At 37.5% G+C, this 16,791-nt stretch overlaps 1 protein-coding gene across 6 annotated transcripts in view; it reads left to right on the top strand.

Moving 5' to 3' along the window:
• NBEA (neurobeachin) overlaps positions 1-16,791 on the top strand; it is a 520,018-nt gene that overhangs the window by 194,609 nt on the left and 308,618 nt on the right. For all 6 annotated transcript variants that reach the window (XM_063429275.1, XM_063429259.1, XM_063429266.1 and 3 more), the window contains exons 19-22: positions 4,311-4,392; positions 5,149-5,272; positions 6,624-6,816; positions 8,956-9,978. In XM_063429275.1, coding sequence (XP_063285345.1) covers positions 4,311-4,392; positions 5,149-5,272; positions 6,624-6,816; positions 8,956-9,978 — 1,422 coding nt within the window. The remainder of the gene's footprint in view (positions 1-4,310; positions 4,393-5,148; positions 5,273-6,623; positions 6,817-8,955; positions 9,979-16,791) is intronic.

The raw sequence follows: 16,791 nt of genomic DNA, 5'->3' as shown, positions 1-16,791 counted from the left end.
AAAGAAATTGGTGACATTAATCTCAATAATTACTTTCATATCTCTGATGCTTCCCTTGTCTTGATAAAATTGCCAAGATGCAGCACAAGAAAATGCTGTGTTGGCTTTTAATGAAGTTGCCGAAGAAAAAAAATGATTGTTTTTCATAGTGTTAATCCACACCTCTGGAGGGTGATTAATCGTATCCAGCGGCATTCCAGGAATTGCATGGTTGGCGCCATAGCATTGTTACTGGTCTAGATTATGCTTCAATAGCCCTGTGCATCCATTACAGCGTATGTCCACATGTATCTTTGCAAATTTGGAAATTGTGTTTTTATTTGTAGAGCAGCTACACATTAAATTACACTCTAAAAAAAATAGGGGAGAAAGTTTAGATTTAAGATTTGAGTTCTTATTGTAAGATTTAGCTTAACGCTGTGATCGTCTTATCAGAACATTGGGATTTTATGAATCCAAAAATAATTGGTTGGAGATGGAACAAACATTAGGTGTGGCTGGTCAAAAAAACTTACGGGACAAGGCTATGGAAGTGGGGTATTCGGTGTAGATTCATGTACTTATGGGACAAGACTATGGATGTGGGGTACTCAGTGAAGGTTCATATACTCTTGCGACAAGGCTATGGATATGGGGTACTCGGTGTAGATTCATGTACTTATGGGACAAGGCTATGGAAGTGGGGAACTTGGACAAGATTCATGTACTTGACAGTTCAAGCTCTTCAATAGCTGCATCGCTTGACTTTAAGATTAATAAGCCTATGACCCTACAACCCCCAAGTTGTTGGGTTTTCTATTGGCTAAACCTCATGAGTATTATACAACGGTCATAGTGCCATAGTGCCATAGTGCCAAGGCATAGTGATCATTGTATGTCACCGGGATTCTATCCATGGCAGTTTTTTTAAGGTAGCCCAAGACATGTAATTTTCCCAACCCTGATCAAAGTGAAACCTGGACTGACCCAACTGACACTATATGCCTTGCAGTGTGCTTAGCTATTTATTAGGAAGAAGTATTATCCTTTAGAAGCTAAAACATGTGCTCTGTGTGACCTTTACCACTTCTCATCTGCAAGGCATTAATGTCAAAAAAATTAAAGGCCACTTTTATTGTCTATTTCACACTTTGTCATGTTCTGTATCATGTACAGTTTAACACGTTGTTTTTTTTTTTTTTGGCATGCTGGCTTACCAAGCTCTTTTCTTTAACCCTTTAATTGTGCTAATATTATTTTGATGTTTTAATCCTGTTGAGCTAGGTTGGGCAGTCTGTACTGTAGGTTTTGTTGATCAGCAGGTCGTAATGGCTGACTGTCATGTAAATTTAGTTAAACAGACAGGTTGTCTTTAATCTGTTACAAGACGTTACTCCATTTTTATAGTCTTAAGTCTTTTTCTTTTGAACGAACAAAGCTAATTTTGTCTGTAGTCAATCTTCACTTCTCTTACAATCTGTTTTGGCTTATTTACTTGTCACTAAGTTGCCCCTACGTGTATTAGGTAATACGGACCTTGATCTCTTCCTTGCTATGCTTAGAGGTGCATCAGGTCCCCCTCACTGCCAAGGCCTCAAGAAACATCAATCTGGGCTTTCTGTTTGTCTTGCAAAAAGATGGGACCTGCATGACATTCCTCCTGTAATCGCACAATTGAGCTTAAACTTATTTAAGACTTAAAGGGATTCTGTTTTGTTAGGAAATCAGTTGTATTCCTAACACTATAGACTGTTTTTTTTTTTTTGGGGGGGGGGGGGGGGTTTAAATGTAAAGGGCTAAAATTATTATTATTATTTTATTATTTATTTAGCGCCAGCAAATTCCATAGTGCTGTACAATAGGTGGACAAACAGACATGTAATTGTAACCAGACAAATGGTCGCAGAGGAACAGAGGGGTTGAGGGCCCTGCTCAATGAGCTTACATGCTAGAGGGAGTGGGGTATAGTGACACAAAAGGTATAAGTAGGGGTAATGAAATAGGTTGCTAGAAAAGTTATCACTGAGAACTTAGTAGGTTAGTTTTGACAGTTGCAGTAGAGAAGTCATGGGGGCGTGAAGTATGAAAACCCGCTAACAGTTTCGATGATATGCTTTCCTGAAAAAGTGAGTTTTCAAAGATTTTTTGAAGGCGTGGAGACTGGGTGAAAGTCTAACTGAGAAGGGAAGGGAGTTCCACAGAAAAGGTGCACCTCTGGAGAAGTCTTGGAGGTGAGCATCAGGTGTGAGAGTAAAGACAGAGGATAGGCGTAGGTCTTCAGCAGAGCGCAGGGGCCTCGACGGGACATATTTGTGTATTAGGGAGGATAGGTAGGTTGGAGCAGCATCATGTAGGGACTTGTAGGCAAGCACCAGAGTCTTAAATTGAGCCCTATAGCTAACTGGAAGCCAATGTAGGTAATGACAGGGGGAGGTGTGGGAGGCCTGACAACCTTGTGTGAGCACTGGATTACGCCTGTGTGAAGAGTAAAGCCACCCAAGCAACTAATGCCTAGCCTTACTAGCTATGCCTTTGGATGGGAGAAATGGCCGATCTCCTGGCCAGAAGAGAGCCAATATCTGTGACCAGTCTAGACCCCCTTGCATGGGGGATATCCTGGTCCCCACAGTGGAGTACTTACCTGCTGCCTGAAACACCCCATCCATTCACACATTCTTGAATTGACCACTACTTCTACATACCCTTAGAATGCCTGTTCGTAGTCCTACTCTATTACACAACATTCTTTAGGCTGTTGCTTACCCCATCTGCCTTGTACGATAATATACTATATGACTGTGTGGCTAATGTTGTGTGGTCTTGATGGTTATTGGTATGCTGCTCAACAGTGTGACTTTATCTTGAAATTTATAGTACTCATGACAAATATAAAAAAAAAACAGTGCTCTATACTTCTACATTCTTGTTTTCTCACATGTGTGTCTGCTATACGATTGTATTGTTACTGCAAACATTTGCTTGCAACACATTTAAAAATGATTGACAGAAAAAACATCCAGGAAGTACCTATAGGGACAATCTGATTGACAGCTACCAGAGGCAATCTTAATCCTGCAAGATAATCATTGCAGTTTCTCTAAAACTGCAAGGATTTACATTGCAGGACTAAGAACACTGCACCCAGACCACTTCAATGAGCTGAAGTGGTCTGGGTGCCTGTACTGCCCCTTTGGGCAAGCGAAATGCAGAAGAATTGGAGTGCTGTAGTGGTCACTCTGTGGTACTTCTCTGTTTTGATTAGCATCCTATTCTTTGTCATAATTTGTTTTCTAAATTAGGTAGTCACTACAGTATTTTTAAAAAATGATTATTTGTTTGTTTTTCATTTAAAACTAAATTATGTATATAAAAAATACTCTTGTGATATTGTTATGGGTAAAATACTAAAATGTATTTTTTACTATTATACATTTGTGTCTTATTTGTCACACATTCCCTAATATCCTTGTAAGAGGGTCATAATGTCTTACACATGTGTGCTCAGTAACTATTTCCTCTGTAAAATCCTCCTACCTTCCCCCCTTCCCATCGAGCAAGCCTCGTGTAACAAATTCCTTTACTAACTCCTCCCCCACTTCCTTTGTGCCAGTTAACAGCTATATGCCACGTGTAACAAAATGGAGAATCACTGTTAAAGTAACTGAAAGAAACTACTCACTCACTTCCCCTCCCATCGTGTAACCAAGATGGAGCTGGAATATGGGTGGGAGAACTCTGTAATGATGACATCACATCCTGTAGGGTGGGTTTAGACAAGACCCCTTAGACTGTTAACCAATTGTTGAAAGTATACTGTATGTTTAACTGTGACTCTGTACATGACGTATTTCTGCTTTAAAAGGAGCTCCCACTCCAGGGAATAAAGGCATTCCTCAGGTTTTTCACTGATCAGAAACTTTGTCTCCGGTGTGAATTACTTCTAGGGAAAGCGTGCACACATTAATTAATCAATTTAGAAGGAGTAGATAGACAAATCAAAGTTTTCTTTGATCTAAAACAATATTAATGATAGTAGGAAGTGGCAGTCAATCTATTTTTCTCATTATGTAAATCATTCAACCATGCGAGTTTGTCTTCATGTGTTCCAAAAAGGAACTTTGAATAGTTGTTGACACCAAAACTTCTTTACTTACTAATTGACATTGAATAATATTATTTATACAGCTAATTATTAGGACAAAGCTGACAAAGTGGTAATTAGAACCTGTCATTGATTGTCATAGTACTAGCTAATTGAAATATTCTAACTGGTTACAAATTGACATGCAAAAATATATATGGTATAAATATTTCTCTTTTATGTATTGCAGATATTAACGGAACAGGTTTGCACACAGGTTGTCCACAAGCCTCACCCAGAGCCAGATTCGACGGTAAAAATTCAAAATCCAAGTAAGTTTTGCTCTCATACATATAAATAACCAATTTAATGGTCATCATTCTAACTTGTCATCCTTCCCTTTGCCATGAGTGTAAAACGCAGCCTGGCCATCAACTGCCTAAATCATCCAGTCCCATTTAGGGGACTCCTGGCTGTCACTATAACAACTTCAAATTATATTCCAAGATTCAGAATGTCTATGTAGAGTGTTCGATAAGATCAGATGGATCCATTTGTTGTTTTCTTTAATTTAGAAGATTTTATTTGTAAGTGGGTATAGAATCGTTGGCAAACTTTAAACAAAAGCAGAGATAATGAGAGTATACACTGCACCAGATTCACTCAAATATCCATCATGATTTGGGTGAAATGCAATAAAATTGCTGTTGTTGTGGGAGCATTTGGAGCTTTATTAAAGGACATATTTTACAAATCTTTTCCTTTTTTTTGTGTGTTATTGGTTTTGTGTTACATGTTGATGTCCCCTAAACCTCTTTTCTAATGTCTCTGTACAAAAACATTTATCATCACTTGGAACCTTATTGCTATGTAGCTGGTCGGTTGCAGAGAAATAGAAATTAACTAAGGGACAATAATTGTATGATGGCGGGTACTTATCTATGCTAATTATTTTAGGGAAAGTGGCTTATGTGTATGTCATATGTGTGTTTTTATTTCGGGTTTTTAAAGAAACCCACTAGATGGACCTTTTTTTCTGTGATATGTTACTAATATAAAATGTTATTTTATTTTTTTTACTTTATTAGTGATTTTGAAGGTCGTAGCAACGCTGCTTAAAAATTCCACACCAAGTTCTGAGCTAATGGAAGTACGCCGCCTGTTCCTGTCTGACATGATAAAGCTTTTTAGTAACAGCCGGGAGAATAGACGGTAAGGTTCACAGAACTTGTTTTCTTTTCTATTTTACGAATTAGTTTTTATTCGAGAAAAAATTAACAGTATAAAATTCAGTGAGATCCGTCTAATTTCGTTTTCTGTTCCCATGAATAACACTTTGTTGTTTTTGACTGTAACTATCATTTCAATTGTTTTGTTTGCGATCACAGATGTTCTTTTTCCTAAGGGAAAAATCTGCACTTCAAAATGCAGTGGCTATGATTCGTAGTTAAAATTTGCATTCTAGTATATCCATTTCTCAATACATAATGAAAAACTTGAAACAAAAAAGATGGGTGCAATTTCTTTATTTACCTAAAGCAATCTTACATAATGTTCCTTGCAGGTTGATTACAGATTTGAGAACATTTAAGCCCATGTTGCAATTGGAAGAATAGTTAAGATGTAATTTTGCCAACTTGCCTATTTTGGAATAACTTGCTGAAATGTATTTATTAATTCTCTGTTTAGTTAGTAAACCCTTAGCATTTTGATAACGGAATATGGGATTATATTTAGCATTGTGGACATTTAGAATTGCATTTTTAGAATTGCCACTGTGCTTAACGATGGATTTCCATGGCACTATCGTATTTAGAAATCATATTTATTACTTCAAGGAGTATGGAGTTAAAATCCCCAAATTTACCCGTGAATGTGTCTCATTCAATGGATTTCATGGCAATAGGTTTACAATTAGGCCATTAATAATGAGCTAAATTGTGACAATTATTCTAGCACTTAGGCTTATTTTTTTAAATTAGCTAAATGCAGTTTAATTGAGTATGGACATTCAGGGATAGTAGTTGAATTGCTTTTAATCACAAACCAAATTGGATTTTTTTTCAAAGAGGAGAATTGAAAATCAAATTACAAAAAAAGACCAAAAACAAGGTGTAAGAGCAATGAGAAAAAGCTTCCCAGTCAGCAATTTTAATCTGTATTTTGCATATTATTTTTCATTTCACTGCAGTCAACTGTTTATTGAATAAAATCCAACATTCATTTTTTTACAAAATACTTACAAAGGTACAGTACAGCATCCTGGATCTTATGTGTATACAGCAGAGGTACAATTACACATCTTTAGAGACATACAAGATATGTTGGTAAAGGAAAAAGGTAAAATGCTGGGCTTTACTGAAAACCCTTGTATTTTTGCACTACTTGTGGAAGATGTTGGACATTCGCGATTTTTATATTATTTATATATGCATCGCAATAGATCATTGTTAAGGAGTCATTCGTTTTTTGTATTGTTTTTGCTTTGCACCAATATTTTATGTTTCAACAAACTATCTGGTATTTTATTGCTATTAGAAGACTTGTCTTCTCTTGCTCCTAGATGCCTTCTTCAGTGCTCCGTGTGGCAGGATTGGATGTTTTCTCTTGGTTATATCAATCCGAAGAATTCTGAAGAACAGAAAATCACAGAGATGGTATACAACATATTCCGAATACTTCTGTACCACGCAATAAAGTATGAGTGGGGAGGCTGGAGAGTCTGGGTCGATACCCTCTCCATAGCTCATTCCAAGGTAATTTCCAACAAGTCAAACTGTGCTAACATTCAGCCAAACAGTTTTCATATTGATTTGGTGCCATCTTGTGGATTTAGTAAAACAAGAATCGAGGTTATGATGTTTACTTTGCCAGCAACCTATGCACTCTGTACCTGAAGGGTGAGCAGTGCTTTGCTCAAACATCTGCCATTCCAAAATGTGCTTTAAGTTGACTTTTAAACTTTTTTATAATTGCGTACGGTCTATGGCATTGGTGACCAACTAAGTTCTCAAGGCACACCAAAGGCTGAGATTGTGTCAGTATCCATATTAGAATCAAATTTAGCTAAGTCTAATTCCTGTCTTTGGGCCTCAAATGCTGGGTTGGAAACCATGTACATGTCTGGCCTTTGTGTTACAATAATAAAAACATTGAAAAACTTTCCTCAAAGGGGAGCAGTCCCCTCCCAGGATTTTTTACATTATAATTACTTATCCTTTGTGTTTAACAAATGTGTTTTGTGAAGTCTGAAAATAAAATGAATGCAGTAATCAACACCCACTCTATCCTAGAACTATGCATCGCCATCTTTTCTGCCTGTCAATCATTGTTCTAAGCTTACCCTAGTATGTTGGGGTGGGGAAACAGAAAGAAAGGTTCTATTTCTCCTTCAGTAGGTGTGCGCGGGCCATGCCTGGACTGGATGGGAATGTGATGTCAATAGCTACACCTTTAAAGCAGCACTTGAGGAGTCATAAACACTGCAGCCTGCTGTAGTTATGGTGTAAGGAGTATTTGGTGCCATTCCATAATATAAAAAAATGTAGGAAAATGTTTAATTAAAGGAACTCTCAAAGCACCATAACCACTTCAGCCTATTGTATTGGTTATGGTGTCAGTAGTGTGTGATCAAAGTCATTTTACTTTAATCAAACACAGAAGGCTGCTGCAAGCTGTCTGGAAATTTTCAAAGCAGGAGACAATTAGTAATAATTAGTGTGTAGTGAAAGTGAAAAACTGAAATTTGGATGCCCACTATTCCCTAAAGGGGATGAATGAAGGTGTCTGTCAATAAGTTATACAGTACCAAATTAGGGAGTTATCCGCTAAACTGTTAAGAGTAAAATCCCTTTTTCTTAGTTTTGCTATTTCAGTTGTTTAGTAGATATTAACAACATCCTAATTTGCTATACCATTTCACTGATCATGATTGTAAAATGGAGTTTATTCACTATATGTTAACTTTTGATGGGTTTAAAACTGACTTGCAAACTGTTGTTTAAAGTGGCTGAGTTGGAGGTATGATTTGCTACTATTTTTTCAATTTTTTGTGTTTGTAGCATAGTTACAGGTTGCTTTTCAAATGTGCCCAGCCCTTATTTAATGGCAGCATGCTAACTCTGCTTTCAGCTGGCTGTGTTTGTGTACATATAATTGTACAATTAACTGCTTTAATTTGTTTATCCCTTTCCTCTGAATAAACCGGGCATCTAGAGTATGCCATTATTAGAGCAAGGAAGCAATTAATTCAAAGTGCATAATACAATCTCATTTTCGACAGAAGCTACATTGCTGCTTTTAGTTTGCAATTATGACCATTTGGGTTACGAAGACCATAATTTAAGCCATTTTGATGATCATCCTCCAATTTTAAGTGGGGTGAATTAAATTAGCTCTTGTCAATGCAAGAAAAAAAAAATAATAATAGCATTATGTGATGCCTATTAATGTTATTTTGTTGTGGTCTTTCAGTTTGGCTTTTAGAAACCTTTAATAAAGGCAAGATAGACTATTTGAAGCACTGTTTAATGATAGAGCAAAACATACACATACACTCTACACATAGAATTCTGAGAATAGGGTGGACCTTGATACATGCTGTTTTCCCATCCGATTACGAAATGTATAGCTTATGTTCAGGATTGATACTTATACCAAGAAAAGAATGTCCTGACCATGTGATTTTTATAGTGAAGGATTTTTTAAATATCGATAAATATATGAAATATTTTTTTTTTTTTCTGTAGCTGGGTATGTATGTCAACTCTATTGGAGTGAATAGTTATGAATAGAAATGTGAACACTTGAGGATATCCATAAGCGAATTATATTGTAACAGTTCTTGTAACTGATCATGATGACCTTCACATTTTTTTCATATTTGTCTTTTCAAGGTCACTTATGAAGCTCACAAGGAATACTTGGCAAAAATGTATGAAGAATATCAAAGGCAAGAGGAAGAAAATATCAAAAAGGGGAAGAAGGGAAATGTAAGCACTATATCTGGACTTTCATCTCAGGCAGCAGCTGTTAAGGGAGGCCTGGAAATTCGAGAAATAGAAGATCTCTCACATAGTCTAAGTCCCGAAAGTGATGCGGATTATCCTGTTAATACGGATACTAGAGATTTGCTGATAGCTACAAAAATTTCTGATGATGCTCTTACAAGTCCAGATCAGCCAACTGGTGGAGTCCGTGTGGAAGTTCACGATCTCTTGGTTGACATTAAGGCTGAAAAGGTTGAAGCCACTGAGGTAAAACTTGACGACTTAGATTTATCTCCTGAGACACTGGTGAGTGGTGAAAATGGAGCTCTTGTTGAGGTGGAGTCATTATTAGATAATGTCTACAGTGCAGCTGTCGAAAAGCTCCAAAATAATGTTCATGACAGTGTTGGCATTATCAAAGAAAATGAAGAAAAAGATGGTCCTCTGATTACGTTGGCTGATGAAAAAGACCAAACGACTCCAAATAATACCTCATTCCTTTTTGATAAGATGACGCATTCAGATGACAAACTCTTACCTGAACTGACTGGTGGCAACCATATTACTATTGGAAGTGTTCAGGATGCTCATGTTCACATTGGTGTTAATGATGACCTTGGTTTGCTTGCTCACATGACTGGCAGTGTAGACCTCACATGTGCATCGGGAGTCATCGGGGACAAGGATTTCAAGATCCATACTACAGCTGACAGCTTAAATAGCATTTCTGATAGGGAGTTGGCTTCATCCTCAAAAGCACTTGAATATGCTCAGATGACTGCTACAACTCTCGAAACAGAATCTTCTGGAAGCAAATCCATAGTAAATATGGATGCAAGTAGCACCGTATCCGATACAGAAAGATCCGATGATGGCAGAGATCTTGGAAAAGAAATTAAGAAAATCCAAACTACAACTACTACAACACAGGTGAAACTGCATTGGAATTTTATGTTTAGAATATCGTATCATTTCAGAAAGCTGTTATGCTGAGTTCTGAATTCAGAGTTCATGAAAGATATTCATTGTAAGTTATTGCTACAATTAGACTTCTTCCTCCTTTGGTTTGTGCTTATTATTGTTTGGTTTCTGAAGGGAATATCCTATGCTTTTAATGAAGTTAATTGCAGTGCAGCTCCTGGACTCATTTCCTTATATAAGTCAGTTTATTATAAACTGCCACAGGCATGCAAAGTCTCTGATTACTGTTTACACACACGGTTCTTCTGCAATGATCACTCATTGGATCCCTTTGTCCCTAGAGTCGGACAAATTACTTTTAGTCCTTTAAGGTTTGTTCTAGTGATCTCTAAGAATACAAGAAACTGATGAGAATTAAGCTGGGTTTGTGGCCAGTACCATCCAGTAGAGTACTAGTAGTGGAAATTATATCTACGTAGTATGACATCACTTCAAGCTTTTATTTTGTCATTACCACTCACTAGGTGATTAACAACATGTAAGATACATTGATGTTTATATATCTATATTGGTCTTATCTCTTCATCCTCCTGATGTTCTGTAAGACTGTGTCTGATAAATTGAATGTACAAGTTTGCAAATAGAGAGTATGGAATTCCAGCTGTTCTGCATCCCATATTATGGCTCCTCTCTTTTAGACTTTAAAGGATCACTATAGGGTCAGGAACACATATATTCCTGACCCTATAGTGTTAAAACCACCATCTAGCCCCCCTGGGCCCCTCATGCCTCAATAAATATCGCAAAATCTTACTGTATTCAAGCCTGAAGCTGTAAATCTGCATGCTGTTAGACTCAGAAAAACAAGCAGTCTGCTGACATGTGCTTCCCCATAGGATTGGCTGAGACTGACAAAGAGGCAGATCAGGGGCAGAGCCAGCATGATTCAAACACAGCCCTGGCCAATCAGCATCTCCTCATAAAGATTAATTGACTCAATGAATCTCTATGAGGAAAGTTCAGTGTCTGCATGCAGAGGGAGGAGATACTGATTCACAGGATGATGTGCACAGTGCTGCCCTGTGCTCTGCTGACAGCAGATCTGAGTGGATGGAGGCATGTTATGCCTCCATCAACTCCGAAGTCCTTCTGGTTCACTCTAAGTGACTGCAACTGGAGGTGTTCCTAGCTTTAAATGTAAACACTGTATTTTCTCAGAAAATACAGTGTTTACATGAGAAAGGCTGCAGGGAGCTATAGTTGTCACCTGAACAACCTCATTAAGCTGAAGTTGTTCAGGTGACTATAGTGTCCCTTTAAGAGTTTCGGGCAAAGAGGGCACCCGTTGGCTATAGTACAGCTTGTTGTAGAAGGTAAAGTAAGAGAAACAAATGCCACCAGTCCTTAACCTGCTGAGCTGCCACTCATTGGGGTATTGTGGCTAATCATATTAATTTGATGGATTAGGACATTTTATATCTTTCTTAAGCTACAATAAAATGTAAATCTTTCCAATGTCCTATTCTGGAGTTTCAGGCAGATAATAACAATACTCATAACATAAAAATTAATTCCACATTGTATTACCAGTTTTCGCTGAAAACTCCAATAATAAAGAAAGGAAAATTGGGGTTGACTGCTTTGCCCTGTTCTTTATTAACAGAAATCAATTATTTTGACGATTATGCTTCCTGCCCAGTCCCATTCATTTAGTGATACTTTAGATACCTTTTCTAATGACTGTTGCGACAGCCATGTCCTATGAACCCTAACTCCACCTGTTCAAACCAAGATATGACCAGTTTTTGTGCCACTCAGCCTCCAGTATGACTCTAGGCATTAATAGAACGGAATTGAATAGAACGGAATGACTTGCAACAAATACATGTACTTTGGTAATAAATCATAAAAGTGATGCCTGTATTGGTTAACTGACAGGGAAATATACACACACTTTTAGCTTAAAGAAATGAAGCATTTAATACCCTTTAATCTATTCATTAACCTTTTAAGAGCCTGTGACAGTCTGTTGTCCAAACTATCCATTGAGAGCCTTTTCAAGCATAGAGTGTGCTATTCATTCAGCTGTACCAAGAAATCACAGTGCTGCTCAAGACAAAAAACACATTTCATAGAGCCTTTAAAAGAAGACTGTCAATCATTCTTATTATTATCCAAAGTGATACTCATCAAAGTGTTTGAAGTGCTAGAATACCATATGTGCTTTTTAACTATTCAGTTATGTTTTGATTTATCAGAACGGGGCTTTAAGTGGCTCTGCCACCTACGAGATTCTGCATAGTTTGTAAAGACTGCCAAGAGTCACCTGCATCTTACACAGTCCATCTCTCATGATGCGAGAAGCACTAAGCATTGTGTCACATTTATGCTACTTCCGGCTTGCACATAAAACAAAGAAATCTCAACGTTGTCTTATGTTAGCTTTTGATTGCATTTGAATTCCAGTAAAATTTCAATTCAGTCAACGTGAGAATTTCATGAAGATTTTATCTCTTTGAAATACTCTACGTATTCCTCACGTTGCCTACCGGGGTGTCTTTCCGTGTCAGTTCTGAAGATGGTTGCTTCCAAAAAGTTCCTCTTATGCCAGCGTTTGTCAGTCTAGGGAGATTGTTTCCATTTTGACATATGGGTGTCGCGTTGTTCTCACGATCTTGCGCAGCAGGAATGACGCCATCCTGTACAATTTTACTATTTAAACCCCCTCAATTTCTTCTGTGACCCCTTGTGGATTAATTTATGCTAAAGTGTGTTTAGAATGTTCTTAGTATTGACCCTTAGCTATTCCTGAGTATTCTACCTTCTATAATCCTGACCTTGGCATTGTTTATCGCGTTATCGTTTTACTGATATCCCTAGCTTCAGCTTGTTGGACTTAAAAACACTCTTCCTGGGCATCGGTGTTTACAAGTCCTGTCATGTGAGCACCGATGTGTCAGCTTGTTGGCATGAGGGCAATTTCAAATTATCAAATTGTGCAGGGTCTTAGCAAATTCATGGTGCTTCTGATGAAAGTGAATTAAAGATGGCTGCTCTATGGCACTTGGATAAGCCAGGATATGCACTGAACAGTTAACGTATGCATTCATTACAAAATATGTGGAATATTTTATTTTCAGTAATAATAAAAACACATTTATTGGTCTATTTTCACTCTCACCTTGAAAAAGGCATCAGTCATTCATGAAGGTAAAATGATTTATTAATACAAGTTGATGAATCGAGTGTTTTTAGGCATTTAACATGAGTGTGTATTCTTGGGGCCCTGATAATTGTGGAAATAAGGAAGATGTTGTTCTGTCTAGAACTGAAAAAGTAGTAACATTTTAGAAGAATGACTGACAGCTTTGATTTAAACTTGAGTGGTTTGAAAATACACTTAATGATATAGATTTGTTATTTATTTATTTTATTTGAGACAAGCAGAACTCGTTGTTCAAAATAATAAGACGATAAAAAGATAATGCGTTACGGTTCCACAGCATTTATATAATTTGTCCGTCACTGATTGCTGAGAAAAAGAATTTTGAAGCTCTTTCACACAATTTTAAGAGCGATGCTTGTTGCTTGGCAACACATTTAATGTCATGTTTTATCTAAGACTGTCTTATTGATTCCGATTCACAAGTTCAACTCTCTAAATATATTGGTGACTGACACTTTTAGTCACCTCGGAGACACCCACATGCCCTGCACACTTTTGCTTTTATTTCAGCAACAATAATGTAAAATCGCAACTGTTTGGCATGTTTTGTATATACCACTTTACAGAAATTGGCGAATGTTACCTCTGTAACATGGCTTGCAAGGCTTTTTCATATCCTGCTTTTTATTTGATATAAAAATATTATTTTACAGGAATCATTTCCAAAGCACTTGCTAAAATCTGCTGCAAACTGTTAATCCTAACCGCCAAGATACAAGACCAAAAACTACTGACTAGTTTCCATCTTTCCAGCCCCCTTGCTAGTATGTCACCCCCTCTGGTACTGACCACAGTTTTAGTATTCACCTATTAACAACTTGAGCTTAAAGGAACGCTATAGTCACCTAAATGACTTTAGCTAAATAAAGCAGTTTTAGTGTATAGCTCATTCCCCTGCAATTTCACTGCTCAATTCACTGTCAGTTAGGAGTTAAATCACTTTGTTTCTGTTTCTGCAGCCCTAGCCACACCTCCCCATGCTATGATTGACAGAGCCTGCATGAAAAAAAAAAACTGGTTCCACTTTCAAACAGATGTAATTTACCTTAAATAATTGTATCTCAATCTCTAAATTGAACTTTAATCACATACAGGAGGCTCTTGCAGGGTCTAGCAAGCTATTAACATAGCAGGGGATAAGAAAATCTTAATTAAACAGAACTTGCAATAAAGAAAGCCTAAATAGGGCTCTCTTTACAGGAAGTGTTTATGGAAGGCTGTGCAAGTCACATGCAGGGAGGTGTGACTAGGGTTCATAAACATAGGGTTCATAAAGGGATTTAACTCCTTAATGGCAGAGGATTGAGCAGTGAGGCCGCAGGGGCATGTTCTATACACCAAAACTGCTTCATTAAGCTAAAGTTGTTCAGGTGACTATAGTGTCCCTTTAAAGTAGAAAAGGTGCACTTTTTAAAGGACCACTATAGGCACCCAGACCACTTCAGCTCAATGAAGTGGTCTGGGTGCCAGGTCCCTCTAGTTTTAACCCTGCAGCTGAAAACATAGCAGTTTCAGAGAAATTGCTATGTTTCACTGAGGGTTAATCCAGCCTCTAGTGGCTGTCTCACTGACAGCCGCTAGAGGCGCTTCCGCGATTCTCAGTGTGAAAATCACAGTGATAAGACGCTGGACGTCCATAGGAAAGCATTGAGTAATGCTTTCCTATGGGTGGTTTTTAATGCGTGCGCGGCTCTTGCCACGCATGCACATTTGGCGCCGACGTTGGCATAGGCAGAAGAGTTCCCCAGCGCCGAGGGAGCCCGCTGGAGAAAGGCAAGTGTTTTAAGCCCTTCAGCCCAACGGGAGTAGGACCCTTAGGATTGGGGGGGACCTATTAACACTATAGAGCCTGGAAAACGAGTTAGTTTTCCTGGCACTATCGTGGTCCTTTAAGTTGTTAGCAACCACAACTGGATGGTATATGGAGTTGGATGGGTAGGTTGGAGTAGTATTTCAGTTACATGTCGATATTGGCTGTTAGGACACACACTCATTTATACACGTTCGATACATTTCTGTTACGTGATTTCTTTATTTGAATGACATGCACTTTACTTACATGAAGATTTGTTTATTTTTTGGCTTTTACTTTCTTTTTATTGATGGATGCTTGCTGTTCTTTGAATCATGCTTTATTGTGTAAATGTAATGGCATATACGTGACATACATTTTTTTAAATATAGGCTATTTGTAGAGTTTGCAGTTCACTTTACTTTTTCTATTTATACCTAGCTGAGGAAGGTTTTAATGTTTGTGAGATAGATGCAGCTGGTGACATTTTGTTTCCTGAGTGGAAAAAGTGTTTTATTGCTTTTCTCCTATAGCAGCAACAGCAAAAATGTTTTTGGTATTTCTCATATATACAGCAAATAATGGATTATTATTGCTGTGGAGTTCTGTATTGCTCTAATACAGTACCCGTTACCGAAAGGTTAACTATGGTCATATATTTCTACTGCACATTATTATGAGGTCTATAGCTGTGGAATTCAGTTTTCACATCAAAAATTAAGAACTACTTTAACCCCTTAAGGACACATGACATGTGTGACACGTAATGATTCCCTTTTATTCCAAAAGTTTGGTCCTTAAGGGGTTAAAGAAGAGACTTTTTTTTTTTAAGCAAAACTGTCCTTCCCAAAATGGACAAAGAGGGAGACTCCATTTTAGGGGTGTGGCCAGGAGGACTGTTCTGATAAATTTTAGGTGACTTACTATTAACAAATTATACAGCAATTTAAGTAAGAATGTATCTTATTTAAACAGACTGATTTCAAAACACATTTATTGTAGATTGAAAACACATTACTGTGAGCACATTTCTGGGCATCTTTGTTATACACTCAAATACACCAATAATACGGAGCTCCTAGAAAAGAAGGAACGGGGGGGGGGGGGGGGGGAGTTTGTCAAAATGTGAACATCCTCTGAAACTCTGAAAAATTCTTCAATAAAAAGATATTTACAAAAAAAAAAAAAAAATGCCCCTTTGTAGTGTAGTATTTATTGGTTTATAAAATACCACACCAAAAAAAAATAAGAAAAAAAGCAACTTATACATCGATGAATACTACACTGTAGGGGATATTTTATAGCTTAATCCCTGTCAGTACCTGACCTATGGCGAGGTTATTTTGATCATTTCTTTACACATCAATAAATACAGTATAAGGGTAAAAAAAAATGTGCACCTCAGGGGCAAACCTGTGAATGATATTGGAAACTGTAGTCGAATACACTGAAGGGCCCAGAGTCAGACTGAGCATCCATATTTAATGATGAGCGTTCTAGGATATTTTTCCTCTTATTCTAAAAATATATTCATATATTTATATCCATACTCAATGCCAGTGGAATTTCATATTTTCTGACCAGACTGATTGATTAAGAATCTTACAGCGTGTTTGTGAAGCAGAGGCTGTATTTATAAAGCGACAAAGACTTCAAGGTTACACTTTGTAGGCTGTTCACCAGATTCTAATTCAGGCTCAATAGAACAACAATGGCTTTTTCACTTCTACATATTGCAGGCAAGTATTAATAATATCCATAATCGAACTGACTCCTTGAAGCTAGCTCAGATCCCTACAGCATA

Source organism: Pelobates fuscus, chromosome 1 (assembly GCF_036172605.1).
Source record: "Pelobates fuscus isolate aPelFus1 chromosome 1, aPelFus1.pri, whole genome shotgun sequence".
NCBI classification, from domain to species: domain Eukaryota; kingdom Metazoa; phylum Chordata; class Amphibia; order Anura; family Pelobatidae; genus Pelobates; species Pelobates fuscus.
This window is presented reverse-complemented; position numbering and strand designations above follow the sequence as displayed.